Source organism: Petaurus breviceps, unplaced genomic scaffold, assembly GCF_028583685.1.
Source record: "Petaurus breviceps papuanus isolate PSGF00001 unplaced genomic scaffold, PetGlider_PUasm1.0 76, whole genome shotgun sequence".
Classification (NCBI taxonomy): Eukaryota; Metazoa; Chordata; class Mammalia; order Diprotodontia; family Petauridae; genus Petaurus; species Petaurus breviceps.
Genome location: NW_027186473.1, coordinates 26,468,147 through 26,486,016, shown reverse-complemented (window position 1 = coordinate 26,486,016; position 17,870 = coordinate 26,468,147). Strand labels below are relative to the sequence as shown.

The following is a 17,870-nucleotide window of genomic DNA, read 5'->3' as shown; positions in this document are numbered from 1 at the left end:
TGTCCTTGCTGATTCTAAGCCATAAGAATAGTATCTAAAATGTATGGGTGAGCTAACACCTTCTGGCTAACATCCCAAAACAGGGCAGAGCCCTGGATCTCAGGATATCAAGCAAGCTCTGATTTACAGCCACATCACAGAAAACCAGGACTTGACAGAATAGACTGGCCACTGGAAAACCCAGAGCTAACTTATCTAAGACCAGCCTGATTCCTGGATCAGATGTTTTGGCTCCCTTCCTACCTTGACCCCAATTGGCCAAGTTCACTTGACCTCTTTTATCCTCAGCTGCTTTATACTTAAATTGGTTGAGATCATGGATTTGTTACCTTTAATCTAATGTACTTGTTTTTTAAAACTCGTTTAAATTATGCTTTATGATTGTTTTCCTTTGGAATCTTCTGTTATAAACACTTAACATTATTTTGAGAAGTGGTCTGTTAGGCTTCATTACAATGTCAAGGACACAGAATTTGAGAACATTTGCACTAGGTAGGTAGGTAGATATATAGAAAGACAAAACATTTATTAATTGCTTATTGTTTTTCAGGAATTGTGCTAAGTGCTAGGGATACCTCTAAGAGCTAACAAGATAGTCCCTGCCTTCAAGGAGTTACTGTTATAATGGGGAAAGCTGATACATCCCCTGGGATGAGTATGGAATGGGAAGGAAAGGCAGTTAAGAAGAAGCATGACATGGAGATAAAAAGTGTCATGGTGACCTAATTCATTCTATCCAGGATGAACCACAAAGACTAGATGATCTGTAGTATTACTTTCAGCTCTTAAGTTTATGAACCTATGAAACCTTAGAATTTTGCAAATCTGAATCTTCTTTGAGCCTCAGTTGCTTCAATTGTAAAATGAAGGGGTTGCACTAGATGACTTCAAAGGTCCTTTCCATCTCTGATCCTATTGTGTCACATGTCACTTGTTGCCAAGGAGTGAGTTTTTCTATATAGATGAATTTCTGCATAATTTAATCCCTGTTAAGTATAAAAACTTTTAGCACCTTTGGAAAATGTATTATACTTGTCCTTGCCTTAAGAGGTATATAGAACATAATTTAAATGGTTTTTGATAATGCAGGTTCATGATTATAAATTTCAGTCCTTATACTGTGTTGGTTGATAGGAGCTATTAAGGCACTAAAATGGCTCTAGATTGGAACTTTTCCTATTTTCTCGCTTATTGTCAGTTTGTAAGATTACACTTTTTGTACCTGCATGTCGTAGATGTAGTATTCCTACATCTAGCCGTAACTCATTTTTCCTTCTTCCCTTAATCTACAGGATCTAATCTACTATGGGCTAGGAAACCAGATAAACAATCTTATTACAAGTGGTGTCTAAAGTAAATATCAATTGGCTTAAGGGTTTTTTCCTATGATTTTGAGCTTTAGTGTAGGATCTTTATGACATGTATTTCGACTCTTCAGTGTTTATTTTTCTTCAATTTTCTTTAACTTTCTTCTAATAATTGAGGTGGTCAGATAAGTGAGTTATATTCCATTTTAAAAAAATTTCACTTATATTTGTGGAGTTCTTATTTGTAAGGAATTAAAATAACCCTACCTTTGTAACATTAAAAAAATCTTTAAAGATAGTTTGGAAAATTCAAATGGTGTTACCTTTTCATTTTAGCCCACTCTTTTTATATGATTCGACATAAAAATACTTTCATTTTTGGTATTGTGAAAAAAATCGTGGAATTTTGGAACTGGAAATGATTTTGAGAGATCATCATATCAAATCCTCTCATTTTACAGCTAAATAAATTAAGGTCTGGATAAGTTAAGTGAATTACCTAAGGCCATTTAGTTAGCCAGCTAGGGAATCAAGACTAAAATACAAATTAACTGGTTCCAGTCTAGTAATCTTTCTAATATACTATACTTGAGAAGATAATTTAAATAGTTTTTCTTTAGACTGAGCACTTGGAATTTGAAAAGGTTACTTTTGTTTTAGGCTCTTCTTATACTTATTGTAGTCTTCCATAATAAGATTCTTTACAATTTGAAATTAATTATATATAACTGCATCATTAACTTGCCAGTGTTAAGTACATGCTATGTATTTTTGTAATATTTTTCAGAAAAGAAAGCAATTGCTGCTCTGAATGTATCTCTTGGAGATCCTTTAAAACCAACGTGTGTATTTGACCAAGAAAGAGAACAAATGGTTTTCAGGGGTAAGATGTTGAGTAGACATCAAGACTAACTTCTGATTTATTTTACTGGTATGACATTTTTCATTATTCAGTCACCCAAGAAGCATTTGTGTGCTTACTATGTGCCAGGCACTCTCTGTTTCCTGGGGGATAGAAAGGCAGAAGTGTGCTATTCTTTCCCTCATGAAGCACATATTCTAATGAGACAATATGTAAATAACTATTTACATATAAATATATACATACATATATATACACACACATATATACATACACACACACACACACACATATATACAGCGTAATTGAGGAAATCTTAGGGGTAAGGCATTAAGCAGTAGGGGTAACAGCAAAAAGCCTCATGCAGAAGGTAGGATGTGAGCTTATTTTTGAAGGAAGTCAGGGAAGTTAAGGGGTAGAGATGAGGAGAAAGAACATTGCAGGCATGTTGGACAGCTACATTTCAGGAAGGGAGATGAAAGATGTAAAGTTGTGTATGAAGAACAGTAAGTAGACCCATTTGGCTAGAACATAGAGTGCATGAAAGTAAGTGATAAGTAAAAAATTGACTAGTATCAAATTGTGAAGAATTTTAAATGACAAAGGAGTTTGTATTTGCTGCTGGAGCTTTTTGAACAGGGTAGTGACAGAGGCAGACCTGTACTTTTGTTGTATCACTTTGGAAACTGGGGAATAAATTGGAGAACAGAGAGATTTGAGGCAAGGACGCCAAGTGAGGAAGCTCTTGCATTAGTCAATGTGAAAGGTAATAAGGACCTTTAACTAGAGTGGTGAGTGGAGAGAAGACAATAAATAGATGGGGAGATATTATAAAAGCAGGATCAGCAGAACTTGATAACTGATTAGATATGAGGAAGGAGGGAGATTGCAAAGTTGAAGATGACCCCTTAGTTGTGAACTTACATGAGTGGAAGAATGGTGCCCTTGGCAAAAATTGGAAAGGTAGTATAAGAGTTGGATTTGGAGGGAAGGAGGATGAGTTGTTTTAGACATAGTGAGTTTGAGATGCTTTAGTAGTGCAGATCATAGATTAAGACCTAGAAAGAACCCTAGATGTCTTCTCATCCATCCCTTTTATTTCATAGATGAGATTTTACCCAAATAAATTCAAACAGCTATTACGTAGCAGAGCTAGAATATTAACCCAGGTTTTCTGGAAACAAAACTAGCACTCTTTATGTTTGGCTTTAATCTATCATATAGTGGGGAAATAGCCAATAGACAATTGATGGGTGCCTGAAGCTCAGATAGAAGAATGAGGCTAAAAAATAAAAGCAAGTCACTGAATCTTTTTGACTTCCACAAGTTCACATGGCTAGTAAGTGATCATAGGATTTAAATTTAGTGTTTCATCTGTAAAATGATGACTTTGGATTGTGTAGTTATTAAATTTTTTTAGTCCCAAATCTATAATCTTCAGATTTAAGTATATGATATTTTACAGTGACATGAGATCATTCAGAAGAAGAGGGAAGAGAAGGAAGTACAGGACAATACCATGGGTTATAGCCTCAGTTAAAGGATAGATCAAGGATGATGATCCAGCAAAGATTGAAGGGACTGAAAGAATGAAAAGGGATCAGGAGACTTCATTAGATATTTCTTCAAGCAGATCATTTTCTTAGTCACAAATTGAATGAAAGATACAGAGAATGCAAATCCTTTTTCTTTTAATTGGTGATTTTTGTAAAAGCATTTGCTTTGGTAAAGCATTGCAACTCCCCTGTAATAGAGTATCTCCCATGAATAAGACTAAGATCTTTCAAGATTACCTGCTCAAGCTCTAAAGAATAAAAATTAGGGTGACCCAAAAGGCAATAGTGTAAGAGTGGAGTGTAGCATAATACCAATGATCATGCAAAAAGTAACTCATATACACAATTGGAAAAGAGGTGAAGCAGTGAATGAAAAGCAGACTTGTATCCACAGGTACTAAAATCAAGAGCAAAGACTCTAAATGTTGAAATAAGTCCACTATAGAGGAATTAAGGAAAAATCTGATTGAGAATTAAGAAGTCATACATGTGTTTTTTTTTCCTGTTTGCCTTTAAAATTTTTTTTTTCTATTTCATACAGTTTATTTTTAAGTATTTAATAAATTCCACATATTGATTTCAAAGTTTTGTTGCTTATCTTTCCTTTAAGACTCCTTCCCTTCTGTACATTTTTTAAAATTTACTTTTAGTTTTCAACATTCATTTCCACAAGATTTTGAATTACAAATTTTCTTTCCCCAACACCCACCCAAAGATAGCGAGCCTACTGAATACCCCTTCCCCCAATCAGCTCTCTCTTATTCCTCCCCCATTCCCCTCTTAACATTCTAGTAGGGCAAGATGGATTTCTTTTTTTTTTTCAGATGCGTTATTAACTTCTGGTTTACATCATTCATTTCTGCCCAATTTTTAGTTAAAATTTTTCCCCCATTTTTCCTCTACCCACCACCCTAAAATAGCGGTCCCACAGGATATCCCCTCCTCCAATCTGCTCTTTCCTATATCTTCTCCTATACCCCCTCCGACTTTTCCAGTAGGGCATGGTGGATCTCTAAGCCCCAATGCCTGTATATCTTATTTTTAAATTACATGTAAAATAGTATTAATAATATATTTATATATACATTTAAAAATTTGACTTTAAAACTTTGAATTCCAGATTCATTCCATTCCTCCCTTGTCACCACCCTTACTGGGAAGATAAGCAATTCAGTATAGGTTGTACATGTGTAGCTATGCAAAACATTAAAAGACTGGCTATATTTCCCTCCCTCCTATCCCACCTCCTACTTGTTCTATTCTCTACTTTGATCTGTCCCTTTTCAAAAGTGGGTGCTTCCAATTTCCCTCCCCCCCCCCTCAGCCTGCCCTCCCTTCCATCATCCCCTCTCTCATCCCCTTCCCCTCTACTCTCTTGTAGGGTGAGATACCCTATTTAGTGTGTATGTCATTCCCTCCCTGAGCCAAATTCAATGAGAATAAGGTTTTGCCTTTTTGCCTTCCTGTTCTTCCCCTCCATTGTAACCATTTTCCCTTGCCTCTTCTATATGAGATAGTTGACCCCATTCTGTCTCTCCCCATCTCCTCTTGTTATATTCCTCTCTCACCTCTTAATTTTACCTTTTAAGTATCATCCCTTCCTATTAAATTGGTCCTGTACCCTCTATCTGTGTATACCTGTACACATATATACACACATTCACATATGTATTCATGTGCCCATATACCCTTATATATATATTTCTATTCCCTTCTACTATTTTCATACTGAGAATTGACATTACAAGCCCTTACATCCCTCAGTGTAGAAGCTGCCAGATCCTGTGTTATCCTGATTGTGTTTCCACAACATTCAAATTGTTTCTTCCTGGCTGCTTGTAATGTTCGCTCCTTGATCTGGGAATTCTGGAACCTGGCTATAATATTCCTAGGAGTTTTCTTTTTAGGATCTTTTTCAGGAGGTGATCGGTGGATTCTTTTAACCTCTTTTTCTAAAACATCAGGGCAGTTTTCCTTGAGAATTATTGGAGGATGATTTCTAGGTTCTTTCTTTGATGATGGCTTTCAGATAGTCCATATAATTTTTAAATTATCTCTCCTGCATCTATTTTCCAGGTCAGTGATTTTTCCAATGAGATATTTCACATTGCCTTCTATTCTTTCATTTGTTTGGATCTGTTTAACAGCATCTTGATTTCTTATAAAGTCATTAGCTTCCATTTGCTCCAATCCAATTCTGAAGGAATGATTCTCCTCAGTGAACTTTTGCGATTCTTTTTCCATCTGGCAAATTCGGCTTTTTGAGGCATTCTTCTCCTCATTGCCTTTTTGAGCCTCTTTTGCCATTTGAGTTAGTCTATTTTTTAAGGTATTATTTTCCTCAGTCAGGCTGTTGACTCTCATTTTGTAATTTTCTTGCATCGTTCTCATTTCCCTTCCCAATTTTTCCTCCACTGCGCTTATTTGCTTCTTAAGGTCCTCTATGACCTGTAAGCAGCTCGTATTTTTCTTTTTAAGCTTTTGGTGCAGGAGTTCTCACTTCACTGTCTTCCTCCTGTTCCATGCTTTGCACCTTTTTCTCCCCAAAATAGGAGTCGAATGTTGGATTGCTTTGCTTGGTTTGCTTCTTTTGCCTACTCATTTTGCCACTCAATTAACTTGACTTTTAGGCTTTTTGCCACAATAGGACTCTGCTAGCAGACAGGAGAGCTTCGTACCAAACACTGGGATTTTCTCAGCTGTCGAAGGTGGTGCCCTCTCTGAAGCCTCCACACGCTCTGGCAAGCTGGTCACACACCTCAGGACCTGCACCCTAGACCACAATCCAGATCCAAGCAGGTTAAAGCAAAAGCGATTATCCCTCAGTCTGGTCACTTGGTCCCCTACCATCTGCAGGCCAGGAGCTGAAGCTGCCATGTGGGGGCAGCTGCGAGGGGCAGCTCCTCAGAAGCTTCTCACCCCGGGGGAATTGCACTCCCAACTACTGGATCCCAAAGTCCACACTGCACTGACCTCTCACTTTGTCCTTAGTATCTATGTGTTTATAATTCTGGAAAGGGCCGGAGCTGGTGGTGATCTGGAGTCCCTCCAGCCAGGGGCTGGGCTCGGCTAGCAGAGCTCTGTGCTAAACAATTCCTGCCGGCCTGCTGGGCTGTCCTGAGCAGAAGGTTAGCTTCTTTGTGTCATTTTGTGGGTTCTGTAGCTCCAGTGTTTGTTCAGAGTCCCCTTTTACATGAAGTGGAGGAGGTGGAAGCTGGAGTCCCTTGGAAGTCCTGTTTCTACTCCACCATCTTGACTCCGCCCCCACAAGATGGATTTCTATACCCCAGTGCCTGTATATTTTATTTCCCAGTGGCATATAGAAAACAATTTTTTTTAACATTTGTTTTTAAAACTTTGATTTCCAGATTCTTTCCCTTCTTCCCTCCTCACCCATCCCCACTAGGAAGATAGGCAATTCAATATAGGTTGTACATGTGTAGTTATGTAAAATGTTTCCATAGTAGTTATAATGTGAAAGACTAACTATGGACTATATTTCCCTCCAAACTCTCCTGCCCCCAGCTTGTTCTGTTTTCTACTTTGACCCTGTCCCCTTTCAAAAGTATGTGCTTCTGACTACCTTCTTCCCCAATCTGCCCTCCCTTCTGTCATCGCCCCTCTTATCCCCTTCCTCCCTACTTTCCTGTAGGGTAAGATACCCAAATGAGTTTTATTCCCCCCTTAAGTTCCCTTTCTTTTTAAAAAAAAAATTTTTTTTTTTTTGGTTTTTGGAGGGGTGAAGGCAGGGCAAGTTGGGGTTAAGTGACTTCCCCATGGTCACGTGGCTAGTAAGTGTTAAGTGTCTAAGGCCAGATTTTAAGTCAGGTTCTCCTGACTCCAGGACCAGTGTTCTATTCACTGTGCCACCTAGCTGCCCCCAACCCTTTCACCTTCCTGCTCTTCCTCTCCATTTTAACAGTTTTGCCTCTTTTATATGATATAATTTGCCCTATTCTATTCCTCTCTTTCTCCTTCTCATTATATTCCTCTCTCACCTGTTAATTTTACTTTTTAGATATCATCCCTTCCTATTCAACTGATCCTGTGCCGTCTGTCTATGTGTATATGTACACACATATACACACACTCACATATGTATTTATACACACATACACCCTCCTATACATACATACATATGTATATATAAATATACATACATATATATTCCCTTCATCTAACCTCATGCTGAGAAAAGTCTCATGAGTTACAATTATAATTTTTCCATGTAAGAATGTTAATAGTTTAACAAGTTCCTTATGATTTATTTTTCCTGTTTACCTTTTCATGCTTCTCTTGCTTCTTGTATTTGAAAGTCAGATTTTCTGTTTAGCCCTGTTTTCTTCATCAAGAATACTTGAAAGTCCTCTATTTCATTGAATGACCATATTTTCCCCTGAAGCATTATACTCAGTTTTGCTGGATAGATGATTCTTGGTTTTAATCCTAGCTCCTTTGAACTCCAGAATATCATATTTCAAGCCCTTTGATCCCTTAATGTAGAAGCTGCTAAATCTTGTGTTATCCTGACTGTGTTTCCACAATATTCAAATTCTTTCTTCCTGACAGTTTGTAACGTTTTCTCCTTGACTTGGGAACTCTGGAATTTGTCTATGGTATTCCTAGGATAGGAGTTTTCTTTTTTGGGATCTTTTTCAAGAGGTGATCAGTGAATTATTTCAATTTTTATTTTGCCCTCTGGTTCTAGAATTCCTTGAGAATTTCTTGAAGGATGATTTCTAGGCCCTTTTTTTTAAGGTTAATTCGCTTTATTAACATTTTTTCCAATGTTTTCTGAAATTTATACAACCAACAACAAAAAAATAAATCTAGCTTGATTTATAATATTTAACTGATTTCTGAGGAGCAAATGCTCACACTGAAAATGTAATACCGTGTTTCCCCGATAATAAGACACTGTCTTATTATTATTATTTTTTTGGACAGAAAAACACCAGAGGGCTTATTTTCAGGGGAGGGCTTATTTTAATGAACATTGACAGCAATTTTAATAAACAGGTAAATGTGAACAAAAAAATGTACCTTTATTCAATAAGCAAATCACTGGGGAAGAACAGGATGACGCGCTCACTGCTGCAGCTCTGATTGGATGCAGCTCGGAGTGCAGCGTGCGTTTCACAGAGGGTACCGTAATGTAGCGTGTAGCGCAGGGGATCTCAATTGGGCTTATTTTCGGGGGAGGGCTCATTTTAGAGGAATCTTACACAGTAAGGGGAGGGCTTATTTTCAGGATAGGTCTTTATTATCGGGGATACACGGTAATATGTTCTCTGAAGTCAGTACAAACTGCTTTTAGCATACCCCTAGGAAGGCTTTGTCCTAGTCTCTAATCTTATCTTTTTGCTCTGTGTTATTTCACTTGGTGATTTGATCAGCTCCCATTGGGTCTCTCTCTCTCTCAATGGATGACTCTCAGGTTTATATATTTAGCCTTAGACTCTTCTGAGTTAGTCACACATCACCAGTTGCCATCAAAGAGGAAGCTTCATAGTCATCTTAACCTCAGCATGGTCAAACATCTTCTTCCCCAAATTTTTCCTCTAGTGAATTTCCTCATTACTGTTGAGGTAGCACATACCCTCCCAGTTACCCAGGCCTACAGACTTAGTGTACTCTCTTCATCTACTCCTCTCACTCTTCCCATGTAATCTATCATTTGCCATATCTTTTCTGCCTTTAAAATATTGTATATGTGGGGCGGCCAGGTAGCACAGTGAGTAAGAGCACCGGCTCCAGTGTCAGCATGACCTGGAGATCGAATCCCGGGCTCAGACACGGCTGTGTAACCTTGAGCAAGTTACTTAACCCCGATTGCTTAAAAAAAAAAAAATATATATATATATATATATATATAGTATACATACACATACACGAATATGATGTAGTTATCTATATCTGTGTGTCTAGATTCTATATGTATATATATAAAATTATATTATATATACATATATTATACATATGTATGTATAATCTTCTTTTTTAGTTTATTTTATTTTTTACATTGCTTCATTCATTTCCACAAGATTTTGAGTTACAAATTTTCTCCCCATTTTTCCCCTACCCACCACCCCAAAACAGCAATCCCACTGAATATCCCCTCCCCCAATCTGTTCTCCTATATTTTACCCCTTACCCCCTCCAACTTTCCAGTAGGGCATGGTGGATCTCTATGCCCCTGTGCCTGTATATCTTATTTCCCAGTTACATGTAAAATAATAATATATATATATATTTAAACATTTGATTTTAAACCTTTGAATTCCAGATTCTTTCCCTACCTCTCTCATCACCTACCCTTACTGGGAAGATAAGCAATTCAATATAGGTTGTAAATGTGTAGCTATGCAAAACATTTCCATGGTGGATATATTGTGAAAGACTGACTATATTTCACTCTTTCCCATCCCACCCCCTACTTGTTCTATTCTCTACTTTGATCCTGTCCCTTTTTAAAAATAGGTGCTTCCAACTTCCCTCCTCCCCAGCCTGTCTGCCCTTCCATCGTCTACCTTCTCATCGCCTTCCCCCCTACTCTCCTGTAGGGTGAGATACTCTATTTAGTGTGTATGTCATTTCCTCTCTAAGCCTAATTCATTGAGAATAAGGTTTACTAATTCCCTTTTGCCTTCCTGTTCTTTCCCTTTATTGTAACAGTTTTCCCTTGCCTCTTCTATATGAGATAATTTACCCCATTCTGTCTCTCCCCATCTCCTCTCATTATATTCCTCTCTCACCTCTTAATTTCACCTTTTAAATATCATCCCTTCCTATTCAACTGGTTCTGTACCTTCTGTCTATGTAAACCTGTACACATATATACATATACTCATATTTGTATTCATACGCCCATATAACCTCCTATATAGACATATATGTATGTATATGTGTATATATATGCATATATATATATATACACACATTTCTATTCCTTTCAACTATTCTTATACTGAGAAAAGTCTCATAAGTTACAATTATCATTTTTCCATATATGAAGGTAAGTAGTTCAATTTTGACAAGTTCCTTATGATTTCTTTTCCCTGTTGACTTTCTCATGCTTCTCTTGCTTCTTGTATCTGAATGTCAAATTTTCTATTCAACTCTGGTTTTTTCATCAAGAATGTTTGAAAGTCCTCTATTCCACTGAATGACCATATTTTCCCCTGAAACATGATACGCAGTTTTGCTGGGTAGGTGATTCTTGGTTTTAATCCCAGCTCCTTTGCCCTCCAGAATATCACATTCCAAGCCCTTCGATCCCTCAGTGTAGAAGTTGCCAGATCCTGTCTTAGCCTGATTGTGTTTCCACAATATTCAAATTGTTTCTTCCTGGCTGCTTGTAATATTTTCTCCTTGATCTGTAGGCTCTTTGTTGATCATGGCTTTCAGGTAGTCCAATAATTTTTAAATTATCTCTTCTGGATCTATTTTCCAGGTCCATAGTTTTTCCAATAAGATATTTCACATTGCCTTCTATTTTTTCATTTGTTTGGATCTGTTTTATAGTATCTTGATTTTTCATGAAGTCATTAGCTTCCATTTGCTCTAATTGAATTTTGAAGAAATTATTCTCTTCAGTGAGTTTTTGAAATTCCTTTTCCATCTGTGCAGTTTGGCTTTTTAAGGCATTCTTCTCTTCATTGGCTTTTTGGGCCTATTTTGCCCTTTGAGTTAGTCTATTTTTTGAGGTGTTATTTTCTTTGGTATTTTTTGGGTGTCCTTTAGCAGGCTGTTGACTTGCTTTTCATGATTTTCTTGCATCATTCTCATTTCCCTTCCCAATTTTTCTTCCACTTCTCTTATTTGATTTTCAAAATCCTTCTTGAGCTCTTCCATGACTTGTAACCAGTTGATATTTTTCTTGGAAACTTTTGATGCAGGAGTTTTGACTTTGTTGATTTCTTTTGGTTCCATGTTTTGATCCTTTTTGTCCCCAAAAAAGGATCCTATCATCTGATTGCTCTTCCTCTGCTTGTCATCTTGCCAGACAATTACTTGACTTTTGAGCTCTTTGACATGATAGAACTCTGCTTCCAGAGTGGAGAGAGCTGTGTCCTAAATCGCTGGGGTTTTTGCAGATATTGTCAGAGGTCTGAGGAGGGTGCCTTCTCTATAGCCACCACAAGCTCTGGCACACTGGCATTTTTCACCCCAGGACCACTACCCAAGACTGTGATCCAGATCCAAGCAGGTCAAAGCAAGAAGGATTACCCTCTGAATGGTTGCTTCGTCCCCCTATGATCTGCAGGCCAGGAATTCTGGAGGTAGCAACAATGGCAGCAGCTGCAGCCACCAGGCCTCTGCCATCTCTCACCCCCATGGCAGGGGCCAGACCACGTTCTTCAGTCACCCAGTTCCAACAGAGTTCCCTATTGACCTCTTACTTTCTCTTTGGCGTTTATGGGTTGAAAAGTCTGGAACTGCCATAGCTGCTGGTGATTCACTCTCCTGAAGTCTCCATAGGTGTGTTTTGATCTATTCTATTGAAAATAATCTGCATATTCATGAAACCCTGAACCTGTCAATGTCTGGCTTTACTAACTTTACTCAATGATTTTATTCATCTTGATCAAGTTACATATTTAGAAATATCTATGGATAAAAGAATAATCATTGAACCTTAGATAGGAACTTTAGATAAAATCAAGAAATATAATAACTATACCTTCTTGAATATTCTGGTCAGTATTTGAGCCTTCAAGATATTTTAGCATTTGGAAATTACAATTTGAGTGACAGTCAAGAGAAAAAGTAGGTGAAGTATTTGATGGTTAATGCAAAGAATTACTCAATTGAGCTGACTCCCACAAGATCACGTGGCTAGTAAGTGATTATAGAATTTAAATCTGGAAGGCACTTTAAAGTTAATTTAGTCCATACTCCTCATTTTGTAGAAGAGGAAATAACTTCAGAGTGGTGAAGTGTTTTGTGCAAAGTTTGCATAGGAATTTAGCAGAACCAGGACTGGAACCCAGATCTTCTTACTCTAGATAGAACAGTGTTCCCACTGACTATGCCATCCTGTATCTTTAGTATCCTTTATGTAATTCATATATCTTTCTTTCCTCTTAGAACTTGTGAAGCTTAAAGGTACTCATGATTTTTGTGTTCAGGATGACTCATTAAAAATGTTTAAAATTTTGAATACTTCATTGTTTGCCACTGGCACATTGATCTTGGAGCCCTTTAAAGAAAAGGGAAAACAGTATGTCTGTTCAGATACAGTGGTGAGTATCCATTTTCCCCCTATATTCCTTTTTATTATACATTGAATCCAACTTTAATGAGCTTGATAAAACACCAAAATAGCTATGTATAAACTTTACTAAAATGGAAGACCAGCTATACTGTATTGAGGTTTTTTTTGTGTACGATTATTCCATCCTACCAACAAATATTTCTAACTTGCTTAGTGCTATATTACAGGTTCAGAAATAATTATGAAACATGGTGTTATCCATAAGAAATTGAACAGAATCATAAAAATGGAAATTATTATATCTTAATAAATAGGAAATCACTTATGACCAATATAGTAGTCATTTCTTAATCCTCAGCCAATGACCAGTTTTATCATTGACTTGTTGGAATAAGGGTAAAAATAAAATAGCTATGATTTAGAAGAAAGTCTAAAGATATAAAGCTATAGTATCATATTACAAAAGTTGCAGCCTGACATAAAAAAAGTTACTGATGCTAAAAATAGGGGATAAAGAAAAAGCCATCAACATAGACTGTCACCATTTCTTACAGAAGTTAAACAGGGATATAGCAGTTCCAACACTGAGGAGGCCTAAGAAGCCCAGAGACAACCTTAACCAGAAAAAACTTGATTTTTTTTTTTTCATTTTGAAGGGGGGAAGACAGGGCAATTAGGGTTAAGTGACTTGCCCAAGGTCACAGGGCAAGTAAGTGTTAAGTGTTTTAGGCTGGATTTTAAGTCAGGTCCTCCTGACTACAGGGCCAGTGCTCTATTCACTGCACCACCTAGCTGCCCCAAAACTTGCCAAAGATCAACACCAGTTTAGAATATAAACTGGTTTTGAAAGGGAGAAGGATAGTGGAAGACTTGAGCCACTAGTGTTGCCTTATGAAACAATGGAGGGAGAGTCAAAGTTGCATAAAGGTGGTATAATGTCTACATAAGCCAGATCATACTAGATGTTCTTAGTGATGAAACTTGAAGGACAATAAATAAATATAATAGTTCAGAAAATTGGTCTGACTCCAATGGATAGTTCAAATAAGTGAATAAAGAATGAGCTATTAAAAAGAGTTTAAATTTCTTTCAGTAAACAAGGGAATGCTCTATTATGCTTTGAAAATCTTGGGGAATTTAAGAGTCAGTAGGGAAAAGGTGAGATGAAGGACTGAGGCAGAGGAAGGCTATGACATTTGAATAATTCTACATTGAAGTTCATTTCTCCGTTCTTGAACAGTCATTAAAGTGCTATACTTTGTACATATCGTGCCATTTCTTGAGGTTACCTTAATAAAGGCTAATTTATCTTATATGCTGGCTGACCTTTGCTCACCTACTCCAAATGACATGCATGATATGATTCCTCTCATCTTTTGCTAATCTATTCGAACCTCCATCTTGTGCTTTTCATCTATTAACCCTCTAAATTTTTCTGTCCTCAATATCCTTTGGTGTTTAGCTCCTGATTCTTCAAATATATTATTTCATAAATATGGCACTTCCCTCCGTCACTGTAAATCAGAGCTCATCAGTGTTTTTGTATTATATGTACTTCTTATCTAATTCTTCCCCAAATTCCTCAAGAACAGGAGTTTTTAACCTAGGGGTTGTGGATCCCCAAGGAATAAATAGGTTTCAGGAAGATCTGGAATCTTGATGGGAATGAATATGCATATATACATATATGTATATATCCACACATACCTATCGATATAATAATGAACATATATGTTCCAGTATTTCAAAAAGGGAAGAGAATAGAATTTGCAAGCCATAACTCAGTGAGGTTGCCTTCAATTCCTATAAAATTCTAGGAAGTATAATTGAGGTAGTTTGACTTCATCAAGAATAGGTCATGAGCTATAATCCAGCATTCCCATTGCTAGGTATATAACCCCAAAGCAGTCAAAGATTTAAAAAAAAAAGCCCAACAAATACTGTGTTTCCAACAAAATATCCAGATAGCAGCACTTTTTTGTAGTACTTTGCTTCTAGAACTAGAAAGAATAGTCTATTGGGGAATGGATGAACAAATTGTGGTACATGATGGAATATCACTGGGTTGTAAGAAAGGATGAATGTGAAAAATACTGAGAACTATTGGAAGACAGTGAACTAATCCAAAGTGAAGTGAGCAGAATTAGGAAAACAATATATACAATGACTCCAATAATGCAAATTGAAAGACTTCTCAAAAAAATGAAATGTGATACTAACATAATATAGTTAACAAGCTTGACCCAAAAGATAGATGAGAAAATGCTTTTTCCTTCTTTTTTTTTTTTTTATGGAACTTGAGGACTCTGGATGTGTCACATTAAATATATTATTATCTTATAAATAGGACAGATCTGGTTAGGCTCTTGTTAAGATGCTTTGTTTTTTCTTTGCAAAAGGGGGTATCTCTATGGGTAGGAGGGTAGTACAGATGGATATATTTGTAAATGAAGGTAAAGTAAAATTTTCTTTTTTCAAAGGATAGGTCATTTCAAACTAATAATTTCTTTTTTTTTTTTTGAAAGGGTTAGTTCAGTGATAGATCAAAGAATTTCTGTAAGATGTGGTTTATCTAGATCATGGGTGGGGAACCTGTGACTTCTAGGCCACATGTGGCTCTCTAGATCCTCCATTGGAGCTCTTTGACTGAATCCAAACTTCATAGAACAAATCCCCTTAATAAAAGAATGTGTGGATTATTTAAAAACATTCTTTTAAGAGTATTAAATATGTATCAGTGTATGTGTTAAATATAATGCTATTTTCTCTATAAAATCAACAGCATTTCAGTCTAATAATTATGTAGACCAACCATAAATGACATCTAGACTTACATGAATCTACCATGATAATGGCTACAAATGTATTGAAGTGTTAGAGTTCTCATTTTTTGGATATGAAAGACAATAAGAAATAATATGCTTTTAGTCTATAGAGGCAAATTTCTTTTCAGATGCAGTATAAAAAAATAAACACCTAAGCCAGCCTTCTGATCTGTTCAGAATAATTCATATAATTGTTCTAGCATATAAAAGCTTTTGGTGCCTTTAGCTAAAAATTTTAAACAGATATTTTGTTGAGGTTTTTTGGTAGGTTTTGGTTCCTTGCATAAGAGATTTGATTTTTATATTTTGCAGGTATTCTTCATTGTCTCTGGTGATCTTATTTGTACTTTACATGAGACATCTTACAATTTAACTAGTGGGGACATTTTCTATGTTCCTTCAGGTAAGATTTAAAGAGAAGTGATTTCAAAGGAATTGTAATATTTACCATCACTTTTAGAGTTTATATAAGAACATAGTAGTAGTTAAAAGTCATACTAGTTAGGGACTAAATAGCCTGGTAAATATTGAAGAAAGACCAAGAAAATAATGATTGTTAATGAATATTGAGCATGGAAAAAGTTTGAATATGGAATCCTCAAACAAAAGAAATACTATAATACGTTTTAGTAATTTATGAAGAACTGATGTGGTGATGCTTAATTGGTTTTCATGCGTCATTGTAGCCTTTTTGTTACTCTCTCAAATATATATGTAATTTTTTATATATGTATACATTATTAAAAAATAACATTTTATTTCCTAATGTGTAAATTACCCCCAGGATGTATATAATACAGAGCTCCTGCTCTGGCATTATATAATGTACTCAGCGTGAGCCTGATTTCTGTTATTTTCTATTATCCACACTAATTTAAGATTACCTACCTGTATGAACAATCCAAAAAGTATTTGTCAGTCCAATGTGACCTTTGCTGTCCTAGGACTTTGGTTAAGTCTTTGAATTTCAAAGGGTTTTCCTTTTCTAAGACCATGTCAACCTGAGTACGCTCCATTTTAACTGATCTCAGAAACTAAGCAGGGTCAGGCCTGTTACTTGTATGGGAGATTGTCAAGGAGTAATTGGGTGCTAGGAGTTTTTGCTTTTGAGAGGCAATATGCTTCAATAGATAGGGCATTGGACCTGGAGTTCAGAAAATCGAGGTTCAAATTTTGCTTCAGATACTTATTGGTGTTTGGCTCTGGTCAAGTCATTTAACTTCTTTCTGCCTCAAGTTACACCTGAAAAATGAGAGGCTTTGACTAGATAGCTGCCAAATTCCCCTTCATTTCTAAATATATAGTCCTATTATCGACTTTTTTGAAAAATAGGAATTGAGATCCTGTGTATTGGAAGTAAGCAGATTAAAGTTATTTATTGTCATATATTCTTAAGAATACAAAAGGCTGATCAAAGTGAGAAAAGTCTTTATTCGGTTTAATATGAAGAAAATCTCATATTTTTACTGTATTTTCCTTATTTTACTTCTAGGTAATTTTTACAACATAAAAAATCTTCTGAATGAGAGAAGCATTCTTCTTTTCACTCAGATAAAAAGTGAAAAACCAGAAAAATAAAATACGATGTATGTATACATAACATTCTTGTATAGGTGCACCATTTTTTCCTGGGAGTCCCTTTTATTGTGTTTTTGGAATTATAAACATTCTATTTTATGTACATAATATATAAATATTTTCAAACTTCCTTCATATGTGTCTTTTTTTTTCTCTTAATATACATGGCTTTGTCTTAGTAACATGGATAGGACAACAAATTGTTAATTAATAAAATGAAGGACATTTGTTTTTGTCAGAAGGAAAATAGTTGACCTGATCTTGCATTTTTTTCCTTTTCTTTAAATTGTTATTGGTTAAATAATCTAACAATAGAGAATTGAAACATGTACTATTTTGGAAGAAGCAACTTTTTGGGGGGAAAAAAACAAATCAACTGCTCACCTAATTATTGTGTCTTCTTCCCAGTACACACTAGTTGAGGCAATACCTGGGAATGTCTTTATTTCTGTAAAGAGTGTTTTATAGTTGTATTCATGTTCTTGGATAGGTCTTAGAAGAAACACTCCAAAATTTTTTATAAAT

General features: G+C 36.1%; 1 protein-coding gene across 8 annotated transcripts in view; it reads left to right on the top strand.

Annotated features, from left to right (window-relative positions):
• The window catches only part of CENPC (centromere protein C), an 86,653-nt gene extending 69,178 nt beyond the window's left edge, over nucleotides 1-17,475 (top strand). For 7 of the 8 annotated variants that reach the window (XM_069105321.1, XM_069105322.1, XM_069105323.1 and 4 more), the window contains 4 exons: nucleotides 2,095-2,190; nucleotides 12,816-12,970; nucleotides 16,080-16,170; nucleotides 17,260-17,475. In XM_069105321.1, the coding sequence (XP_068961422.1) occupies nucleotides 2,095-2,190; nucleotides 12,816-12,970; nucleotides 16,080-16,170; nucleotides 17,260-17,345 (428 nt within the window). In that variant the 3' untranslated portion in view covers nucleotides 17,346-17,475. Of the gene's footprint in view, nucleotides 1-2,094; nucleotides 2,239-12,815; nucleotides 12,971-16,079; nucleotides 16,171-17,259 lie in introns of those variants that run through there. The other variant, XM_069105325.1, reaches the window with a different exon arrangement.
• Nucleotides 17,476-17,870: the final 395 nt, after the last annotated feature.